At 50.2% G+C, this 22959-nt stretch overlaps 1 protein-coding gene across 3 annotated transcripts in view; it reads right to left on the reverse strand.

The window, feature by feature from the left end:
• The window catches only part of LOC144173831 (sushi, von Willebrand factor type A, EGF and pentraxin domain-containing protein 1-like), a 226919-nt gene that overhangs the window by 6659 nt on the left and 197301 nt on the right, over nucleotides 1-22959 (reverse strand). For all 3 annotated transcript variants that reach the window (XM_077702090.1, XM_077702089.1, XM_077702088.1), the window contains exon 32: nucleotides 18063-18166. In XM_077702090.1, coding sequence (XP_077558216.1) covers nucleotides 18063-18166 — 104 coding nt within the window. The remainder of the gene's footprint in view (nucleotides 1-18062; nucleotides 18167-22959) is intronic.

The raw sequence follows: 22959 nt of genomic DNA on the forward strand, positions 1-22959 counted from the left end.
CCCTCCTGTCATAATTGGCGTATGCTATCGCCCCCCAGATGGCGACACCTCATTCGTACCCGATTTCCACGACTCGTTGCACTTGGTCACAACCCTACACCCCAACACGCGTATTGCAGTTTTTGGTGATTTTAACTTTCCGGCTATTGACTGGTGCACTCCCGCTCTCACGCCGGCGAACAAAAGCGTCGAAAGCGATTTCATAAACACGTGTCTTTCGTTCGGGCTTTCGCAGCTGGTCACATCGATCACAAGAACTGCTAATCACTCGAACAATCCACTTGACATGGTTCTTGCCTCGCACCCAGATAGTTTCTCTCCACCAACCCATCTATACGGAATCAGTGACCACGCAGTCATTCATTGTACGTTTCATTGCCTACACAAACGGCCACAGGAAATGTCGAAAACAATAAAACTTTACGGTAAATGAAATTATCTCGATATGAACGCTGAACTGAGACACTTTTGCGATTCGTTCTTGTTGGATTTCGAAACTCGCTCTGTTGACACAAATTGGTCAATCTTTAAGTTTGAAATGCAACGTTTGATTGCTAAATGCATACCTACAAAAACGATAACAGAGCGCATCGCATCCACGTGTTTCAGCGTTGCTCTAAAACGGCTCAAAAGAAAAAGAAATAGGCAATTCAGAGCGGCAAAATCTTCCACCGACCCACACACATGGCAAAAATATCGAGAAACTTCGAAAAAGTTCCATTCACTCCTTTCTCAAACCAAACGCACTTTCTTTTCGTCGACACGGCCAGCCCTCATTCGCACTAACCCTAAGCAGTCCTCGAGGATCAGTAACCCCAAAACACGCAAACCCTACAGTTTCCTTGCTTGACTCCTCCGGAACTGCTATTCCTGACTGCCACGTTTCTGAGTCCCAAAACTCTACATTCTGCTCAGTATTCACACGCGAGCCGGACGACGGTCCTGTGTCCCTTTCTACTCAATAGCACTCCATCATGCCAAGCTTTACATTCCAGCCACATGGCATTTCAAACGTCATTGATTACCTGAAGCTGTCCTCGGCCTCAGGCGTTGATGGCATCAATGCGAAAATTCTTAAAAACACCAAACACCTCTCCAGCATCATTCTTAGCCATATTTTCCAGCAGTCCCTCTCAACAGGTTTCGTTCCCGAAGACTGGAAAACAGGAAAAGTACCTGTCCCCAAGAAAGCCTCAGATAACGCCTTCCGTCCAATCTCTTTTACATGTATTTGCTCTAAAATAATGGAACTTATCATTTACACACACATAGCTTGCTTTTTGAAATCTGTTAAGTTCTGTCACCCCAATCAACATGGCTTGCAAAAAGGTCTCTCCTGCGACACTCAATTGCCACTCTTCCTAAGTGACATAAATTCCAATTTAGACATTAACGTCCCTATCGACGCTATTTTCATAGATTTCGAGAAGGCCTTCGACAAAGTTCCTCAGAAGCGTTTGCTATCTAAACTTCCCAATTTAAACCTCGATGAACGTGTATTTGTATGGCTTTCAAACTTTTTAGCTAACTGACAGCAGTTCGTCTATGCTAACAACAGCTCTTCCTCCTTATCCCCTGTCATCTCTGGTGTTCCTCAAGGGACAGTCATTGAACCTTTACTTTTTCCCACATACATCAACGACCTACCAGATAATATTTCTTCAAGCATTCGGTTGTTTGCGGACGACTGCGTCATTTATCGCCCCATTGCCGATCCCACCAATAACTTAGCACTCCAGCAAGACGTAAGGAAGATAGATGAATGGTGCAGCAAATGGGTCATGGTAATAAACGTTCACAAAAAATCCATCCTGTCATACCACACGCGTTACTCCTATTCCACGTACAAATATTTCTTAAGTGGTTCCGCTATTTCTCCTGTTTCGTCCACTAAATATTTAGGTCTTCACATTTCTCATGACCTGACATGGTCATCCCACATAAATCACATCACCAGTGACGCAAACCTCGCGCTGGGCTTCCCACGGCGTAACATAAGCATGGCTTTATCCAGCGTCAAATCACTGGCCTACGAAAAGCGTGTTCGCCCTAAGCTAGAATTCGCGTGTGCAGTCAGGGACATACCGCAAGCTAACTTATGTACCATTCCCGAATCCGTTCAGAACCGTGTGGTCAGATTCATCTTTTCCGACTATTCATACCACACAAGCGTAACCCATCTTAAATCTAAGGCTAAATTGCCCAGTCTCAAAACACGACGTACAGTAGCAAGATTTTGCCTCTTCCACAAATTATACAACTCGTTATCATGCGACAGCCTCTCCATGAAATATTTCATCATCTTCCCCTAAGGGAACCGTGAGTAGTATGCGAAGCAGCCATGGGGTCGACTCAAGTTCCTATTAGTTTTCAGTTCGATCGCGGCGTTGCGGGAGGAGAATGAGGGGAGCGGAGCGCGCGCGCGCGCGCGCGCGCGCGTCATCTATACCGCGGAGCTACAGTGGCGCCCCCAGCGGAGTATGCAGCGGCTACCGTCGCGTCTCTAACCCTAAGCTGCTTCGCATTATCGCGCGCGGAGCCGCAGGTGTTGCCATTTGTTGTGCAATCCCGGAAAGGACAGGAGGAACGCCGGAGAGGAGAGGAGTGTCGGAGAGAAGAGGAGGAATGCCTCGCATACTACTCAGGGTTCCCCTACGGGTACATGACGACGGTGGTTGAACGCGACGCTATCTCGTGGTGGATTCTTTGGTTGGCCAATCCCTAGGGGCATCCTGCCACAATCATCATCAGCGGTGCATGGCCAGGCATGCGCAATGGGTGTGCGGACGGCGGACAACGACAACGACAAGGGAGGGAGAGAGACAGCCCCGAGCATGAAATGATTCGCATCTAATCCAATCCCTAGGGGCATCCTGCCACAATCATCATCAGCAGTGCCTGGCCAGGCATGCGCAGTGGGGGTGTGGTACTCAGGGTTCCCCTACGGGAAGATGACAGCGGTGGTTGAACGCGAAGCTATCTCGTGATGGATTCTTTGGTTGGCCAATCCCTAGGCGCATCCTGCCACAATCATCATCAGCGGTGCCTGGCCAGGCATGCGCAGTGAGGGTGTGGACGCCGCACAACGGCGGACAGCAACGACAAAGGAGGGAGGGACACAGCCCCGAGCATGAGATGGTTCGCATCTAAAACTGCTCACCACCTATCGAATCGCATCAGGCACTCAAAAGCAATACACCCACCTCACGCACGCACAACCGCCTATCTTCATTCATTTCCAGTTTTGACAGCCATCGAATGGTACGGCCTTCCCGAAAGCGCCGTAATTCAAACAAACCCAGCGCAGTTCAAGGCTGCCGTCGAAAAAATTTTGCATTGATTATTTCTTGAGTCATGTGTGCGAATATTTTCAGTGGTATTATCTATAAAACCCCAGCCATTGGGATCTTTGAGGTATCTGTAAATAAATAAATATGTATATGTGCCCGTTGCCAAACTCAGGGGCAAGGACCTTTGTCAAGCTGCTGCATTGCAGCTTTTTGTTCTTGCCATAGCATTCCTGTTGTTCTTTGTTAAAGATTGCTGAAATAAAGGAAATGATGATGATAAATTCTTTTATTAGGAAGGGGAGGACCGAAGGTCGCTGGAGGGGGAAGGGGGGGAATAGGGAGGGAGGTAGACGCCCACTAAATCACGCTCGCCAGGCCACTGGCAACGCCAAACTCGGCTAAGGTCACCAGGTGTTGAGGATGTTCGAGAATGTCCCTATGTAATGCTTCCATATCTGAATTTTGAAAAACACTATGGTTTAGTCTATGAAGATAAAAAGCGGAGCAGTGCAGAATAAGATGGTCCATGTTTGCTTCACACACAGTGTGGCAGAAGGTACATGTGCAGGGGGCAGCGGTGCCAATACCCTTCTTCCAGTCAGCAAGTGTCTGCCATTTATGGATCATATGAGGTGTAGTGGCCGTGTTGGCAAGTACTTTGTTCATAAATATTTCTTGCGATCGGCTGAGGGGTAAATTCTTAAAGATTTGTGGAGGGGTAATGCTTTGTAATCTCTCGCGGTGAAGAAACCGGAGGTAGCGTCGTACTCGCGCCATTTCGAAGTGGCCGCCTGGCAGCGAGTCCGCGTAGGGGTGGTCGCGGAGGTCGGGAGATCCGAGCAGGAGAGGCTGGAGATGTACAGGTATAACTCCAGATTGTGAGGTGGCAAGACCATGTGCCACCTCGTTACCACCCCCGCGATCCCCGACGTGTCCCGGCGTCCAGCTGACCCTGACGTCAATGTCGTTCCTCTGCTTGTGCTGGAGTATCTGGCGGATGCGTTGAGCAGTGGCGTCGTCTGTTTTTGGGTCCTCAATACTACGTAGTGCCTCAAATGAGTCTGTATATATGAAGGAAGGCCCGGTGTTGTCCCTCAGAGCTGTCCAGATAGCCAAAAGTTCTGCTTGTGCAGGTGTTGCGTGGTCCAGTGTGCAGACGTAACGTCTGGCTTCTCTTGTCGAGGGTTTGTACCAGGCCAAGGCCAGGCGAAATCCATTAAGAGCGGCGTCAGTAAATACTGCATTGGCGTTGTGCTGATTGTGCCTATGGGAGAGGTTCTCTCTGGCTGAAGTGGCGTCATTTGCGGGGGGCGTGCAAGTCTTGGAGGGGTGCAGGGTAGGGAAACTCAAGGTGATTGTTTCGCCTGGAGCAACCCGTTCTTCTGTACAGACTCGTCGGGTGTCCCAAAGCAAGGTGTCTTGGCCCTGTATTGTGAGGTGCAGCCGGTTATCCAATGACGACTGAGCGCTTCTGAGGATGTCCTCGATTGGCGGCAGGGGTGCAAGGTCCCGAAGCTTTCGTAGATCGGTGAACTTGGGAAGCCCCGTGATAGTCCGAAGGATGTGTCGGTGGAGTACTTGCAATGTCTTTTCAGCTGTTTTCGACAGGGTTACGACTGTACCCCCGTAGGTGATCTTACCAATTGCAATAGATCTCAAAAGGATAGTGCAGGCTGTCTGTCGTGTTCCGCCGAACTTGTTGGAAACGCGTTTGATTGCGTGTAGGACCGCAGACCATTGCCTTTTGAGTTCCATGATCCAATGGTGGCCCGTGTTGCAGCTGTGTATAGGAATGCCGAGAATTCTGACATGTCCATGCTTAGTCTTGATTTCATGTTGCCCCAGTGTTAACGTGATTGCCTCCCCTGCCAGGAGGGCACTCCGCCTTCCATTGACACAGAGGAGTTCCGTTTTCTCCGGCGCTAATGTAAGTCCTAGTTTTGGAAGAGTTTCCTCAAGTACAATTAGCGCAGCCTGGAGCTCGGTGGCCATATCTTCAATATTCCCACTGTAGTCCCGTCCCTCTGTCCAAATGGTGATGTCGTCCGCATAAATGCTGTAGCGGGCACCAGTATTGGTTTCAAGCTCTTGGGCCACAGTAAGCATGGCTTCATTGAAGAGCAGGGGACCCAAAATGGAGCCCTGAGGGACACCACGATCGAGATAATATGTCACAGGCTGGACACTGCTGGTGCTCCGAAGTCGAATTGGTCGGGCCTCCAGGAATCTAGCAATCCAATCGAGAGCACGCTGACTGGGGTAAATCCCGGCCAGATTAGACAGAATGTGTTCCTGCTTGACATTGTCGAACGCTTTCTTTATGTCGACTGCCAGGATGTAGTCTGGTGGTCCCTTTCTTTAGTTTCGGCTCAGGACCCTCCGAAGCAGCCAGAGGTTATTATGAGTTCCCATGTTGGGTCTGAACCCGGCCTGAGACGGGTGTAAGCCAGGCTTGCAATATTCGATGTAGTGGGTTATCCTGGTGTGTATCATTCTTTCCACGAGTTTGCATAAGGTTGGTGTCAGCGATATGGGGCGGAGATTGGTGACTTTTGTCGGGTCCTTTCCCGGTTTAGGTATCGGATTAATAATTGAAAGGCGCATGTGTTCCGGGACTGTTCCCATGTTCCACTGCTCGTTTATGATTTTCAGCAGAGCTGTCTCAGTGTCTTCGGTTTAGTTCCGCAACATCTTCCAAGTGATACCGTCATGTCCCGGTGCTGAGTCACTTCTGCCATGCTTAAGGGCGGCATGAAGTTCTCCCAGCGTAAAGGGGGCGTCTAATTCTGCGTTTGTGGACTCGAGCTTGGGGGTTTCGATGGGAGCAGGTGGCGTGAGGCTGGCGTGAGGAAAAAATATTTAATGATTTCCTCTTCGAGCGTGTCGCTGTCTTGGCGGAGAGTAAGAGTTTCTAGCGGAGAAGGACCTCTGCCTTTGTTGAGCATTTTGCGGACGATTGCCCACAGCTGCTTCAATCCTTTAGCTTTGCCGAGCCGTTCACAGGTAGAGACCCATTGAGCTCTACTGAGTTCTTCCCCGTGTTGCTTGATGAGCTTGTAGGTGTCTCTGATCTGACCGAGGGTTTGATATCTTTTACCGTTGGTCTTGTACTGATGTGTGAGCTTATTAGCTTTCTTCCACAGTGCTACCATCCGAGAATCGGCGAGTCCCGTGTCTTCTTCGCCAACTGTTTCTTCGGTTGCAGAGCTCAGATTGCTTCGCATAAGCTGAGCGAACTCTTCAATGATGTCGAATTGAGCTCCTATGCCACCTCGGAAGTGAGACCAGTTTACGGCTCGGATGGTTGTACGCTGTTTGCGAATTTTTTTTATTGACGGTAACAATAATGGGATAGTGATCACTGCCCCATGTTGACGAATGCGTCTCCCAATGCTTGACTGCTTTCAGGGAGGAAATGGTCAAGTCAGGCGTAGTGTCGGCTTGTTTCGCATGGAGCCCTGCTCGGGTGTGTACTCCACTTGTGTTGCAGATATGAAGCGGTAATAGCTCCAGTTGATCAGCCAGGAAGCGTCCTCTCGAATCAGTGGTGGCATATCCCCAGATTCGATGCTTGGCGTTGAAGTCTCCGCCTATGATGATCTGGGTGCCACTGGCTTCGTGCACTAATTTTGGTATCCAGCTGTACTCGTCCGGCAATGTGGTGCCGCGATTCGGTCGGTAGTATACAGAGGCAACCACCAGCGAGTGCTGTCTGCTTTTGCCGGGGAGCCCAAGCTTGACTGCCACAATCTCTCTGTATTGATTGCTTTCCTGTGAAGTCTGCATGAGAATTGCAGTGCATGACTTGTGGACTAATACTGCTGCCTGGCCTCTCTGTGAGGGAACAGGGTCTATGCGCCTTCTGGAGCCGTGGGTGATAGTTGGGTGCATGAATGTGTGATAATTTTGCAACGAAACTTTGCCTCTAGTTTCCTGTAAAAGAATAATGAGGGGTTTGTATTGGTCTACATGATATCTTAATGCCTGGAAATTTTGAGAGATGCTCCTACAGTTCCACTGTATGCATATATTTGTCGGAGTTTTCATGATTAGTCTCTGCTGCGATGACGGGCGCGTCGGTAGGTTCTCTTGCATTCGTGTAGGTTAGCTTTCAATTGGGCTAGCTCCCGCTCGTTGGTTTCTTTGTGCTCCTTAAGTAATTCGTCCTGTTTTTCTAAGGCCCGTTCTATTGCCTCCATACGGGAGTTCATTTTCTCCAGCAACTTCGTGATTGCTTCCAGTGGCAAGTCCGTTGAAACAGGGTTCCGTTGTTCAAGAGGGAGAGGTGAGTTTTGTGGCTCTTCTTGCAACTTGGGTAACTGCGTCTTGGGAGCCTGGGTTTTGGGTTCCTGCGCTACCTGCAACAGCACACTTGGTTGCGACGGAGCGTTAGATTTCGAGGGGCGCTCTAGGGAGGTTAAAAGAGATTTCTTGGGGGGAGGTAATCCAGCTGAAGTTGTAGCCTTTGCGATTGGCACTGGGTTGATTGCTGGCTGCTCGCGGTGCCCTTGAGAGGCCTGCATCCAAGACATGATCTGTTTTTGCATTGCTTCAAATTTTTGCTGAATGAAGCTTTCCATTTGTTGTTGGAGCTTGCTAAGGGCACCTGCCGGGACAACCTGGGCTTGCTCGACACACGTGGACCTAGCCTCAGTCTTGCTGTTGTTTACAGCCGTGTTCAAGGCCGTTACCTGGGAATATGACTTGAAGGGGGTTCCTGCATTCATTGCTAACGCTGACGCAAGCTCTCTGGATTCAGCTTTAGCGAGAGGAGTTTTTTTGGGTGCTGAGGAAATTTCGGTTTTCCACGCTCTGGTTGGGCAGGTGGGATCCAGCGAATTGTGACCTGCCGCTTGGCAGGCTACGCAGAATGGGGTCTCTTCACATTGCTTATCTTCCTCATGCATGCGACCGCAGTGACCGCAAACAGCCCTTGAAGGGCAGAATTTGGCCATGTGACCGAGTGCGTGACAACGTAAGCATGCCAGGGCCCTAGGCCGATGCTCATACACAGGGACAATTTCATAGTCCAAGGAAAGTCTCTTGGGGGGACGTGGCGTATCAAAGGTGATTAGAAGCATCCGTGACTTTCCCATGATTCGAAAACCCAGAATATTAGCTGATTCACACCGAATGTGATTAGCAATGTAGGCCTCGGTGTGTTCTGGCCTAATCTTCACGACTCCTTTGCTAGTGACCTCAGTAGGCTGGGTTGCGTCCACAATCTTAACAGGAATCTTGCGCGCCTCGCCTGCCGATGCCGGGGGCAGAGTGAGTTCTCGCTGGGCTAATAAATTTCCCAAGTGTTGTTGATCCCTAATGGAAAGCCGAACTGCATTGGCTTTAGCGATGTACCTAAATGCTGAGTGTTCAGCTGCAACACTGCTGGGAGCAGTGTGTTCGATAAGGCGAGTGATAACTGCCTTGGGGATTGCTTGTACAGACCTTTGGTTGAGTGGCCTGACGAGCGCGAGAAAGTGAGGCCTACTCACCCGTTCCGCTCGCAGTTCGCCCTGAAGTCGTTTCGTAGTGTATCTTCGGTACGTGACGGTGTTCCACTCTGATGGGTCCTCGTCTTCGTCTTCCATGCTGTCCTCTGTGCTCGTCATCGTGAATGCCGCCGTCGGGGGTGCCGAGCCGGCCGCCCCCACATGTGTGTTGACAGCTGTGTTGATATCCCGATGGTCCACGGTGGTTTCACTCGGTTGAGAAGCCGTGCCTGCTGCTGTGGAGAGCTCGAAAGGCTGATTTAGGGCCGCGGAGGGTGAAGGGGTGCTTATCGCGTCCAAAGGAAATGAAATGAAATGAGGGACAGAGAGACAGACATACAGGCAGGCCGACAAACAGATCAGACTTTTCGGGTATAAGTAACCCAAGAGAATTTACCATTTTTAAAATGACTTCTGAAAACAAGCAGCTAGCAAAGTGTAACGACAAGAGTAATATTAGAAACCTCCTGCCATTTTTAAACAGCGGAAAGAAAAGCTGAAATCTTTGCCCACTGGTGAGTGAGGTTAGAGCACATGTTTGTTTTCAAATTTTGCCGGTCGCTCTTTTTTGGAGTCCCAGCGTCAGAGTGAGGTCAGCACTATCCACAGTTAAGCTGGCGAACCAACTGCAGGCGATGTACGGGGCGGACGCTAAAACCGAATTCATGCCAATCACATTGCAAACCAGCTCACTCAGACGCTTTTATTTTTCGCGTACAAAGACGAGGAGGGACAGAAGCCCTAAAATCTAACGAAAGAAATTTCAGGGACCATTATGGGTGACCACTAGCGCGTCGCTGGACGCAGATGCTCTCGCTCTTCGGGTCTGATTATAGTTTCTCATAGTTTATCTAGTTTCTCATAGTTTTTCACCAATAACGTTGAGCGTCAGAAAAATTACTCGCTGCCCTTGTGTTGGTATTAACCTTTTTTAAAGGGGCCCTGAAAGGCGTTTTGAGCACCCTAAATGAACTAGCGCAATCGTTAGATTGGGTCATCAACGTCATTTGTACCAAGTATTACTCCTTTAGGCGCAGTGGAAAGGCCACACATTTGTTGCAAAGTATGTCGCCCTTTTCTCGCCCTTCCCTGCGTGTTTTGGGACGCCGCCATCTTCACATGTCTACGTCATCGATTTCCAGATGTTCGTCAGGAGGTAGATATCCTGCTATTGGGCGGCTTTTTCACGCACTTCCGGCAAAGAGATGTGTCGTCTGCTAAGCGTCAGCTCGCCGGCTGATCTGTCAGCGGAGTGCCGGAATGCTTGGACATTTTACGACTATCCAAACAAGTGTAAACAAGCGCTTAAACGTTTTTATTGAATGCAACACGGCCGTCACACGACATGGATATTATATTACCTGAGTACGTTCCATTAAAAAGCGTTGAAGCCCCGTCGCACTTCTTTCGTGCAATCGCAGAGAACGCCCTGAGCTGAATGCCTGGGTTTGACGCATACATTTTATTCAACTTCAAAACAATCCAGGGATGCGTTTCGAACGAATACAACGTCACAACATGCGTTGCAAGTCTGCACCGCGATTGACAGACGATCGGTTGCCTCTTCCTGCCCGTCGTAAATTCGGCACTCACCTCGCGCGCGGTTTGCGGGGACCAACAGCAAGTCACTTAACTCTGGCGCGCAATCTGAGAAGGCTTTTAGCCACGCACACGGCACATACCCCATGCGAGGTTGAGTCGTACATCGCTAGAGAAAGATAATCCAGACCATAGGAAGCACTATCCACCCGCAGAAGCACAACGTCGCATTTCATCGCGAAACAAACGCGTCCACAACACACACACCATCGCCTCCTGTATTTTTACAATGCCAAACGCATCGCGCACTTCGCAATGGTACGCCTGCAGTGCCCACATGTCGGGAGGTGGGGCCCCGAGCTGAACCGGGATCACACAACCGTAACTGACTTCAAGAGCGGTTTGTGCCTTGTTCCCAAAGCAACCGATGATTGAGATTGTCAAACATGGAGGAAAGAATACTTAGGAGATGCCATGGAGGAAGAAAAATATTAGGAGGGAGCATGACGTCAGGCGGCACAGCTTTGGCAAGCCAACCTCCTCTGACGCCGCATCCTCCTCTCCTCGGGCTCCTCCCGCGCAATGCATTATGGAAGATGCACCACTCTCATGCCCGCGGTAGCATTTAGTGGCTCCGGCTGGCTGCCGGTGGAGGTGGAGGTGAGTGGCGTTGCCGAAGGCGCCGTACGAGATTTTTCGCCAGCGTTGCGCTCCCACCCTCGTATCGTGGAAGTACTGTCGCTGTTCAAAGCGACACGATACGTAGATCCCATGCTCAGGGAGCACCTTCACGAGCTGCGAGCCTAATTTGACGCTTACCGCTGGAACCACGACCGGATTTGCTCGAACGCGCCGCTGTAAACATTCACAAGCACGGAGCGGCCTACGGGTGCGTGGTGTTTGCCAGGTGTGCTTTGACGATTGCGTTTCGAATTTTGCTGGGAGTTATCGCGCCACCTTCCCTTTACATCATAGCGCTGTAACGAGTGTCACATCAGCTGAGAGGTTGTGCGAAAAGCTTTGGTTTCGCTCGTGTGCGCATTTGCATACATTCGCCGTATCCGCCGCTCCGGCATGGTGGCACGTTGTACGTGCCACAATTACCGTGACGACGTCTGTTTTGCGTTGCTGTCTCCTTCAGTGCATTAGAAAACAAGAGGTGGAGAACCACATATGTTGGGTGCGGGCGCGGGAAGAACAAATCATTTTCCGCCTCGCGTCGCAGGCAGAACGCGGGCTGGTTGTCCGAGTACTGCTCAATCCGTGCGATAGGTATATGAGTAACGAACGCTAAATTACGCCTGGGAAGTGAAAAGATAAAATGACCAGAACCAAGGAAGTGAGGTGTGTTTTGTGAAATAAAATGTGAGGCACGGATGTCGTACTCTGACATCTCCACTTTTGCACAGCGGCGGAGCCCGACACTTCGACTGCGGCGCACTTCGACGGATCCCAGAGCTCAATAAATAAAGATGTTTTCTGTCTCTCCCGTCCGAACACTTTGCCTGCACGATCAGCCCGCTGCGCGTTTAGGGTTGCAGGCAGCGCTGCGCGCAACGCCTGGACGGGGACTCGTCGCCGACACCCGAATACCTGGACGGCCCGGCAACCAAACGGAACGACGCAGCATAGCGCGGGCAGGCGGGCGGCCGCGTGAGGCGCAAAGAACTACCGCTTGCCTATCACGTGAGGTAGGGCATCTCCCATCAGTATTTCCTTTTTATTTTTTATGACTAGGCTTCACGATAGTCACGTGACGCTCCCTCCTAAACTTTTCTTTCCTCCATGGGAGAGGCCCCCAGCATCCCAATGCATTGCGAAAAGTGTGGAGGAAGTTACGTCATTTTTCTTGAGCCCATGGACAACGTTGCTTACTTGTTTAAAACTGCGGCGGCCAAATTTGGGCCAATAGAACGGACAAATTTTTAAGGCGCTTGGTATGTGGCTGCCTCGCTACGCTTGCAAACCAGCGCAGTCGCTACGACAAACGTTTTTAGATTAGGCCAGTTTGAAAACTCCGCCGTCGGAGTCCTACCCAAGGAGGTTAAAAAAAAATTACAATTTTTTTTAACCTCCTTGGTCCTACCCCGCCCACAGCGGCGCTTACGTCGCGTCGAGATCGGGGGAGCGAGCCGCTGCCGCCGCCGGCAACCTGCCGGGAAAATCCCCTTCGCTCATGGTTGGCGAGAGCCACAGTTAGTTCTTTGCTCACTTTGTGTTTCTTCGTTGTGAAGTAAAGTGAAATTCATCGCTGCTGAGACGTAGCGCGCAAAGACCGCCGTGCTGTACGACCCCAAACACTGCTCCCGTCGTCTGCGTTCGCCATCCCGCGAGCCTGTTGCTATGACGACGACAAACGCTACTTTGCCAGGCTTAAGAGCTGAAAAATCGTCCTTCTATCTCAAAAACGAAGGCCGTTTTTCGATTGAAACTTTCGGTGAGGGTTAGAATGGACAAATTGAAGGCGAAATCAACAGCTTAGAACATGACATCGCACCGAGGAATTAGCGACGAAGCTGTTTTCGCTGCGAAGCGGGGGGGCAGGACGACGCCATGTTAGTCAAATCAAACCGGAAACAGCAAAGGATGATGGGATAGAGTGCTGGGCTTAGTGGGCTCAAGTCATGGCGGGACTCGGCTTCACCAATGTGACGTCAGGGCCTCTCCAAACCTTTTCTTTCCTCCATGTTGTCAAAGAAATGGCGCTCGCGCCAGCGCTAGAAAGCTCGGAGCCGCGGCGGAGCATGTTTTGCCAACATCGCCGCTCTCCACCACGCGTCGCCCCAAGCTGAACTGGTCAGATGAGTGAAGCGCTGGGAAGCCTACTGATTGGGGGAGAGTGGCCAGAGTAGAAAGAGAGGGCTTGGTTGGCCGATCCGGGCTGATGCGAGGAGGCGATGCACACACGCACAGTTTTGGTTGCTGTTTTGGTTTAGCTGCAAGCTTCGTTCGGACAGCCAGCGATGTCACGACGATACAGATCTGCATGAGGGCGACTAACCACTCGACGTATTTAAAAATTAGTATACTTTTTGGATAGTGCGTGCAGTCGCCGCGGTTGCGCCACCGTACACACGATCCAAAGGGGGGGGGGGGGGAGGGTGTCCAGGCACGGGTCGTTTTTAGAAGCGGAGTTTCGCAACTCCTTACATCGAAGAGCTCTGGGGCTCAACACAGTAGCTACGCCTAGCTTGCGTTGCGTCACACCGGGCGTTCGCTTTTAGCCAGTCAGGGCTCGGCCAACACGTACACTATTGAAATGGACACGAAACGAACAAATCTTCAGAAAAGCGAGTGAGCCTGAATTCTCAGTCATGTGTTAAAAATATTTATTCTTTGAAAGGGTGTACAAAGCACTTAAAGAACTGCGTATTAAAAGAGAATCCCCTGTTCTGCAGGGATTTCAGACAACTGCTGCGGTCTTGGACTAGAAGGGCGCAATCTGAAAAAAAAAAACATCCCCCTCGCGAGGGGCACGGTCAAATGCAGAGCATTTTCGGGGGGCGCACGACGTTACGTAGGTTGGGTTACGTTAATGTTGTTGCAGTTGTTGACTGGATTGGAGCCCCGCACATACCCGATTTTATCTGGTTCGAAAGAAATTGACAGCGAGAGCGAACGCCGAGAACCGCCCCATCACGGCACGATCGCGCCACGACCACGTCACGACTACGTCACGATCACGCCACAACTGTTGTTGCTCCCGCACCAAACTACGACGCATGCGCGCCCCACCTGTTGCTGAACGCGATCCGAGCACGCAGAGAACACGCGAGGAGCAGCGGAGAGCAGGCGAGGAGGAGTGGGGGAGAGGGCGCACCTGGAACGGCTGTTGCGGACGCCGAGGCACGCCAACGCCGGGTGACATCGTGAGTTAAAGAAATGCTCTGCATTTAAAACACAGGGGCAAAGAACTTGGTTCATCGGAAGCAAATTACTGTCCACAGAAGAGCGCAACCGTGGATGGTTGTCGCGCTACTTGCCGCCATGTTTGAAATGCAAGCGGCCTCACGTACCCAGGCTATTTTGCTGAAATAGCATCCGCTGTTCTTCCGTCCGCTAACTGCAGAAGCGTCTTAACGTACGGTGCATGCACAATGCGAACGATGCAAAAAATAGCCCTCGCTAACTGTTTGCGTACGGCTGCGCACGTTATTCCGAAACTCTCCATGACTACCGCTCACAAGATATGGGTTCAGCTTGTCAGAACACGGCTGCACGCTGCTCTAGTGCGGCGCTCGTTTGCTCTGCGCCGGCGCATTTTGTGCACGGGTTTTGTATCTGTATGCACGGAGGAATTACCATCACCGCAAAATAAGACCCGGCACCGGGGCCACATTTGAGACGGCGCTTTTTGAATAAACAGTGCGCCGTGCATCAAAAGGAACGAGCGCACGATCCTCCCCGTGCGGCTGCGAGTTCGCCGCCGATAGAAACTGCAGCAACGTACACCGCCAAAGGGCAAGGCCAGGCCGCACACATGCGGCCAGGTCTTTCGTTCGCTTTATCAGCCTTGAGCGGAGTGCGGGATCCATGGTGTCAACAAAGATGAAAAAGCCAAAAGAGCTTGCCCGTAGCAGACGGCAGTCTGAGGAGCGCAATAGCGGAAGTACGTCACCGCTGAGAAGCGCAGCATCATGGGAGGGAAGGCTCGCGCACCGTCAACATCGAACAAAAAGTTGAAAGAAGGAAATGCGGCGCGACGATAATGCGCGGTTTTTTATTTACGATTTCTCAGCTAATACTCATCGCTTTAACAAAATTCTTGCGGGAGGAGATGTATTGCTAATACATTGCTTTATTTGGTTACATGTACATCCATGCATCGGCGGAAGGTATTTCAGGACCCCTTTAAATAACAATTGCTAGCATACAGTATTCTAGTTGTATCTAAACCTGATTTCTATGAAGAGGTGAGGAGTCGTAAAACGAGAAAGTAGCTGGCGATGGGCCTTGCCAAATATTTAAAGGGTCAGAGAACTGATTTTTTTGGAGTGCATATCGTCTAGCTCGAACGAGCGCCAGAGTTTTGTATACTGGTGTAACCGCAAGGAATTTCTAAATAAACAGGTGGAAGTAATATTATTCTGCACTGAAATTTCTGAAGTCTGAAAGGTGGCGCCATGCAGTGGCTAAGCGTGACACTGGGTTAAGTGTCCAAACAACTCCGTCTATTTCAACGCGTGATTCAAAAACCGCATGACGGAGTAAGAAAGGTTGCACGATGCTGTTGTCTTAGCCTGGAACAAGTTTTTAAATACCTTTTCTAATCTCGCGCCCCGTTAACAGCAGTACGTGGCCGCACGGCTCGTGGTCATGGTTGTGAGCATTTCTTTCGGCGGGCCTCGTGCGGTTGGTAGATGTGAAAAATCCCGATTTCAAGAGTTCTGGGCGCTATCGGCCAAACCATTCCGGGTTAATGTGTCTTAAGTGATGCCCTTTCATTTGGGATAGAGGAAATATACTCGACAAAATCAGTTGTCTGTCCATTTAAACGCTTAGAGAAACAGGAGCAGGTTTTGGGCGCTTCGGATGCCCATCATCCTTCATCACCGACCGCGGACGGCAGTTTGAGTCTACTTAATTCGCCGAGCTCCTTCACCTCCTCGGCACGACTCGTTTGCGCACGGCAGCGTACCGGCCCCAAGTCGAGCGCTTTCACCGCCAACTTAGGGCCGCGCTCACAGCACACGAAAGCCCAACACAGCGGGTCCAGCGCTTGCCCCTCACACTTCTGGGCATACGCACCACCATCAAGACTGACCTGACGTGTGCTTCGCATGAACTAGTTTATGGAACACAGCTTCGTCTACCAGATGACCTGTTCGAGGTACCGCCTCAAGCACCTTCCGCCGCGGACTACGTGAAATCTCTGAGATTGATCCTCGCTGACCTTCGACCGCAGCCTACACGTGAACGAAAACCCAGAGGACCTGTTGTGCTTCCGGCCCTTGAACAGACAACACATGTGTTTGTGCGGTACGGACCCGTGCGCCGCCCTTTGCAACCACACTACGTTGGACCTTTCTCTGTGGTAGAACGACACTCGTCAACATATGTCATCGACATCAATGGCTCTCACGACAACATAGCCCTAGAGCGCCTGAAGTTGGCATACGTCACCGCCACCGACATCAACCCTACGAGACTTCCCACTGTGGCTGCACACCACCGCGACCATCATGGACGTTGGGTTCATCAGAGCGTCGCACCAGCTCCTCTCTTGGGGGGAGCCCTGTAGCGGCAAGCCACAGGCCCAGCGGCAGCAGCGTGACACAGGCCCACGAGGGCGCTCACCCGCAGGAGGGCTCGCGCCCTGAGAGACCCCACGGCGTTCGGAATGAACCGGCCTTGCTACATGGTCTGCTCGTCTATCTTTCAACGCCTCCGTGGCATGATCACGCTGCTGCCGCTGGCACTGTGTCTTTGCGCTACAATATATATATATATATATATATATATATATATATATATATATATATATATATATATATATATATATATATATATATATATATATATATATATATATAAGGGTTGGCAGTCAAGAAAACCTCGGAAAGCAAAGGGGAGAATGCGGTAGGTCATAGACACCGATGAAGAATTTTTTGAGAAAGACAGAAAGTTGTAAAAAAATGCCCGCCGGGTGGGATCCGAACACACGACATCCAGAATACCGGTCTGGTGCGTAGTGGTTATCGCACCAGACCAGCATTCTGGAAATCGTGGGTTCGGATCCCACCCAGCGGGAATTTTTTTACAACTTTCTGTCTGTCTCAAAAAATTCTTCATCGGTTTCTATGGCCTACCGCATTCTCCCCTTTCCTTTCCGAGGTTTTCTTGACTGCCAACCCTTATATATATATATATATATATATATATATATATATATATATATATATATATATATGTGAACAAGGCGTCAAATGTCACTACCGCTACACGGGTAGTCACTCATAACGCTTGGCTCCTCTGCAAACTGTTCATGACTGCTGGCCTGACCATCTGTGGCGTCGCTTTTCTTTATGATTTCTTCTACGACGTCGTCAGGTGTCACCTCAGCGCAAACCAGTACGTGGTCGCCCCTCGAGACGTAATCGTCGGTTGCCACATGAAGTTTCGTACAAATGTATATATTAGTATGAAATTCTATGAGCCGTCACAACCGATGCTGCCCCGCAACACGCATTGTACGTGTTTACGACTCCTGCAGCTCCGTAGCCAAACTGCATGAGTCACGGTCGTCGGCACACCTATCAGCTGAGCGTTACCACGAGTGCTGCTGGCCGTATTCATTACCAAACAACAATTAAGCGACTTGGGAATGCCTTTGTTAAACAAGCAAACTCGCTGCAAAGGTGTTCGCTGTAGTGGCGTCCCAATACACATGAAAAATAGGAATCTGGCCAGGCCATACGGCATGCTTCGTTGTACAGGCTATTTCGCAGTAAAAGCGTTCGCTATAGTGGCGTTTGACTGTAAAAAGACAAGTCCAGTGATAAAGCGTTAAATGCGTAACGCCCCTTAATTTGGGACACTGGAAGGCGTCTATAACGGGCGAGACAATTTTTTTAGCGTAGGCATAACTTCCAAGCACGGTTTACGAATTCACAAAACTAACGCCACCATTTCAGGAAGATTTTTTGCGAAGAGAGCCGATAATTCACGCATTACCCCGCTTCGCTGTAAAGGTGAGCGACGTATGAATTCCGTAACATAAACAGAAATTTTACCAAGTGCTTACTTGAGCCTTCGGCAGATCTCTGCGTATTGGTTGCGACAGACTGGGTAGTGCCATGTTGAGCCACTGCGACCTTTGGATGGCAGACTCCAACTGGCCAGGAAATCCTGTTAGCAGAGCCAACGAAGCGCGCACGTTGTGAATGCCGCATGTGCGGCTCGCTCCATCCCTGAAAAATTGTCTACTGGATATTTTGCCCCAGCGCAGAAGCAAGCGAAGCCGGCTAACTGCTCCAAGGCTAGGTCCACATTACTGCTTCGCACTGTCACTGAATATCCCAGTTTGACGTAAATGAACTACGCTGATTGATTGATTTGAAAACATTAAGCACGTGTTTAATTGTCGGTCTGATCTGCACGTCGTGCCCCATGTAGCCTTGGTTGAAATCTAAGCCAGTTAGCCAGTTCAGTTCTCGGTGGACTGGGGCAGTGCGAATTGAAATGCTTGTCTTTAATTTATCTTGTATTAGATGGGGATGGCGTATAAGGTAATTCTGAAAATTCAGCTATGGCTCAATATTCTGGAGATAACGGTGTCCCTTTAGAAGGCATGCTTACCCCAATGGATGACTTATCACCGTTCCGGGTGAGGATAGAGCTGGTAAGTTCTCTCCACGGCAGTGGAGAGGAATGGCGACAACAACTGGGGGAATGGAATGGGAATCGAATTGGCCCTTTTCGCCCCCAATGGAATGGGCTGGATTTTTTGACAAGCTGTGTCGACCTTCAGCTGGGACCTACAGCCAAGTTGCCTCTTGAATCAGCGGAATTTTCATAGATCTTTTAGCAACAACTTCTCCTTCTTTAGGGAAGTATTTTAGAGCTGTGAAAGAACCCGTAGGGGGGGAACCTCAAAAGAGTTGAAGCTTGAGCCGGATGGTACATGACTTTGAGAGTAGAGGGCAGCGCAATGAACGGGACGAAGCGGAGACGAGACAAACACAAGCGCTTCATATTTTGGTTGTTAGTAAGCGCTAATGTTTCTCTCGTCTCCGCTTCGTCCCGTTCATTGCGCTGCCCTCTACTCTCACCGCAGGGAAGGTTCGTGAAGGCGTTGACTACTGGGGATCTTTGGTTGGCGGTGTGTTTAATTCCTGGGTCGGAGGAAACCCTGGGGAGATGTGACAGACGCACCCGGGGGTGTATAGACGTTTCCTATTAAGCACAGCCAAGCAACGCATGGCACCCTCTGCGGGCATGTTGAAGCCATATATACGTTCTCGTGGCACTCAATTTATTCGCTCAGAACTATCTGGACTAAGGGTTCTCCTACTGCATGCAAACATACAAACCCAGGTTCACATCCTCTTATCGCAGTTTTTTTTTTTCATTTTTTAATGGCTTGGATTACTTGAAGATAATTATTTTGTATCACGCACATAGCCTCTTTATGACACCTTTACGCACTTTAAATGGAAATTGGGTAGTTTCACTACCTTTAGGCCAGTTTCGGCTATTGTTATTAGTACGTTTTTGTGGTATTACCTCTTTTAGGTCGGTTTCGGCTGTTTTTTTTTAATATTTTTAGACACCGTAGTTGTTTCCTGCTGGGTAGGTTCACTGTATTTTTTTATTTTTCGTGATTTTCCGCTTTAGGTTGGTTTTGCATCTCCACATAGGTCAGCAAAGGGCTGATTGAGCTAGCTGCGGTGTGCATTTGCATATGTTATTTTTTAAATTGCATTGTTTTATTCATTTTGGTTCCGTTCTGGCTGTTGTATATTTCAGTTCGGGTGGTTTTGTGTGCTTCAGATACGTTTATGCTGTGATACAACCCACAGCAAGCTTAGATGACGGCTGGCTGTGGTGACTAGGAAACGGATATACGCCTCCCGGGCATCAGTGTGCTCTAACTGGGTTACCTGTGACCTCTCGTGTGCACCGCTGTCTAAACCACACGAATGTATAAAAAACATTACACCATCTTCCCGCGGGGAACCATGAGGAGGATGCGAAGCCTCATAGGGGTTCTGTGTAGGTTCCATTGTGTTGCGGTTATGTTGTTTCATTTATGGGAGCACGAATGGGAACGTAGTGTGAACCCCCATGTAGAGTCAGAGAAATGTAGAGACAGCGAAGAGACCGACACCGGCGTTACCTGATGGAACACCTCCTGGTTCTCGTCTTTCTTTATTGCGTGCTCACGCTCCTACCCCGCTGCCCGCCCTCTCCGTCCTCTTCTCGCGCCCGTCTACTCGAGTCGGATAAGGAAGGCCATTTTGTTGTCCTAGAGCAGTCCGCTTTCGCGGAAAGGGCACTCGGTGCGGTGCGTAAGAATTTCAAAGAGGTACACGCCAGTGGCATGGCAGCCAGGGACCGGGCCCTGGACATGTGTACTTCGTGGAATCTGGATAGCCTAGCCACGGCTATTAAGAAAGAGAAGGAACACACGCTGAGGCTGTTTTTCGCGGCAAAAACCCACAAGCCGGGGGTACCCTTTCGTTCTATCGTTTCAGAGCGAGGGTCGTGGCAGGTGGCTGTTTCTGGTTCTTTTGCAGGAGCATTTAGAATCTTTGACCATCATTGATCCGTTTTTGGTGCGGAACTCTGGACTCTTGGTCTTTTGGAACTCTTGGTCTGGACTTTTGGAACTCTGAGGCGGTTGTGGAGTATCTGTCCTCTGTTGGTTGCCTGAACGTCTCGGGAATTAGCGTGGACGTTGGGGACCTGTTTTACTCCCTGTCTAACGATGTGATGATGCGACGTACTAGAGATTTCATCACAAATGACAATGATGAGCTGGCCTTTGTGAATCGAAGTGGAATCCCCGTGGAGGCGTTTTTGGAGCTGCTCAGTTTCTACCTTCAGAGTACTGTCGTGGGGTTTGAAGATAAGGTATCCGTACAAAAGTCGGGAGTGTGCATTGGGTCTAAGGTTGCTCCAGTCCTGAGCAACATTTTCCTGGGCAAGGTTGACTGTGATTTGCAGCTCGCTTTACAGGGCGTTGCCACTAAGGTTTTTCGCTATGTGGACGATTTTTTGGTTCTGGGCTGCAACGTACAAATAGAGTCCTTCCAATGTGCTGTTCTTGATGCCTTCAATGCGAAAGGTAAAGGTTTGAAGTTCACGGCCGAGGTTCCAGTTGAAGGCACCTTGAAATTTCTTGACCTCGAGCTTCGTTTCTCGCGGCATCATGCATGCTGGATGTACGCGCCCCGTTCTAACAAGCCACTCTTGAACTTCGCTTCTTTTCATTCCAAGCTGGTTAAGAACGGGATAGCCCACACGTGTCTCAAATCCGCAGTCAGCAAGTCCTGTTATCATTTGGCGCAACAAAGCTTTAATGCACAAGTAGTTCGGCTGGAGAACGCTGGGTTTCCCCTCTCCGTCCTCCAGGCAATCTGTCAGCGTCTTGTGAAACAGTTGAAAGCGTTCGCGCATCACATAACAGATACCGACCAGAGTAAAAAAGTGGCAGTCATTCCCTATGTACATGCGCTGTCGCATCGCCTCAAGAAGACAGCTGACAGATTCGGCGTCAAGGTGGTGTTCTCGGCCAGGAACAAGCTAGGCAGATTATGCGGCATGGTGAGCAACAGGCTCGATTCCCGAGGCAATTCCTCCCCACGAGGTTGTCTTATAAAACACAGGCTCCAATTTGTTCGTTGCATGACTAATGTTGTGTACTGCATTCCCATGTTTTGTGGCCGGGTGTACGTCGGCCAGACCGGCCGCTGTCTTAATGTACGCCTGAGGGAGCATCATCCCTCTTTGAAAGGAAAGCCCTACACACACCTGGCGCTGCACTGTTCTAAATGCGGTTGTCAGCCACGCTTCACAGACACGGAAGTTGTTTTTAAGCACCCGCCGCGGTGGCTCAGTGGCTAAGGCGTTGCGCTGCTGAGCACGAGGTCGCGGGTTCGATTCCCGGCCGCGGTGGCCGCTTTTCTGATGGGGGCGAAAAGCAAAAACGCCCGTGTGTGCGAGATTTCGGCGCACGTTAAAGATCCCCAGGTGGTCAAAATTAATCCGGAGCCCTCCACTACGGCGCGCCTCATCGCCTGCGTTGCGTCGGCGCGTTAAACCCTACAATCAATCAATCAATCAATCAGTTGTTTTTAAGCACAGAGACCGTGCCACCAGGGAAATTGCAGAAGCCTTCCATATCCGGATTAAGGGTTCCGATTGTATAAGTCACCCGTCGCTGAGTATTTTAGATAAAGAAGTGCAACTTCTCAAGGAGAGGGGGTAGAGGATGAGGGAAAGGAGAAGAGAAACGAGAAGGGAATTGGGCGGTTGTTCTCTTGTACTGCCGTACGCATGTGCGAAGGGCGCACGTGCTGGGTTGTTCGGTCTGGGGGTGGTATAAATGTGTTTTCGTTTTCAATAAAACTTTCAGTTGATAGTAAGCGCCTGTGCCGTTCCCTTTCTCGTCCCTGTAAAATTTTTGCGCTTAAGTTTCACTCATGGAAATTGTTCACCAACTAGCTCGTCTCTCCATTTTGCTTCTCTGGTTGAGCTGCAAGGCGCGTGGCGCTTCCCGCCACAGCTGTCCCGCGGGAAGATTCAACATCCTCCTCTAAAGTTTTCAGTTCGTCGTTTCCGTTGACGTTCAGCTTCGCGTGCCTTCGTTGTATCAGTAGCTTCTTGACGTAGTTTGAATGAGTCAAGGACATAAGGCGCGTTTGTAGCACTTGCTCCTGTCCCGGTTTTGTAGCGCAGTGGGAAGAGCGCCACGTACCTCCCGTTGCTGCCAGAGAGTCGTGGGATCGAAACCTGACGCCGCTAACTATTTCTTTTTTTATAGTGTAGGGGGAGAGGTGCGGTCGCCGGACGACGGAGGGTCGACTAAGAGATGCTTTGCATCTAAAAAAACAACCGCTGCAGTTTTCTTCGAAACCGCCAACTAGGACCTCACGGCATACATTGGTTACAAAATTGCATGAGATCTAGATACATGG

Source organism: Haemaphysalis longicornis, unplaced genomic scaffold (genome assembly GCF_048455015.1).
Source record: "Haemaphysalis longicornis isolate Haplotype H1 unplaced genomic scaffold, Haemaphysalis longicornis Haplotype H1 scaffold_3, whole genome shotgun sequence".
NCBI classification, from domain to species: domain Eukaryota; kingdom Metazoa; phylum Arthropoda; class Arachnida; order Ixodida; family Ixodidae; genus Haemaphysalis; species Haemaphysalis longicornis.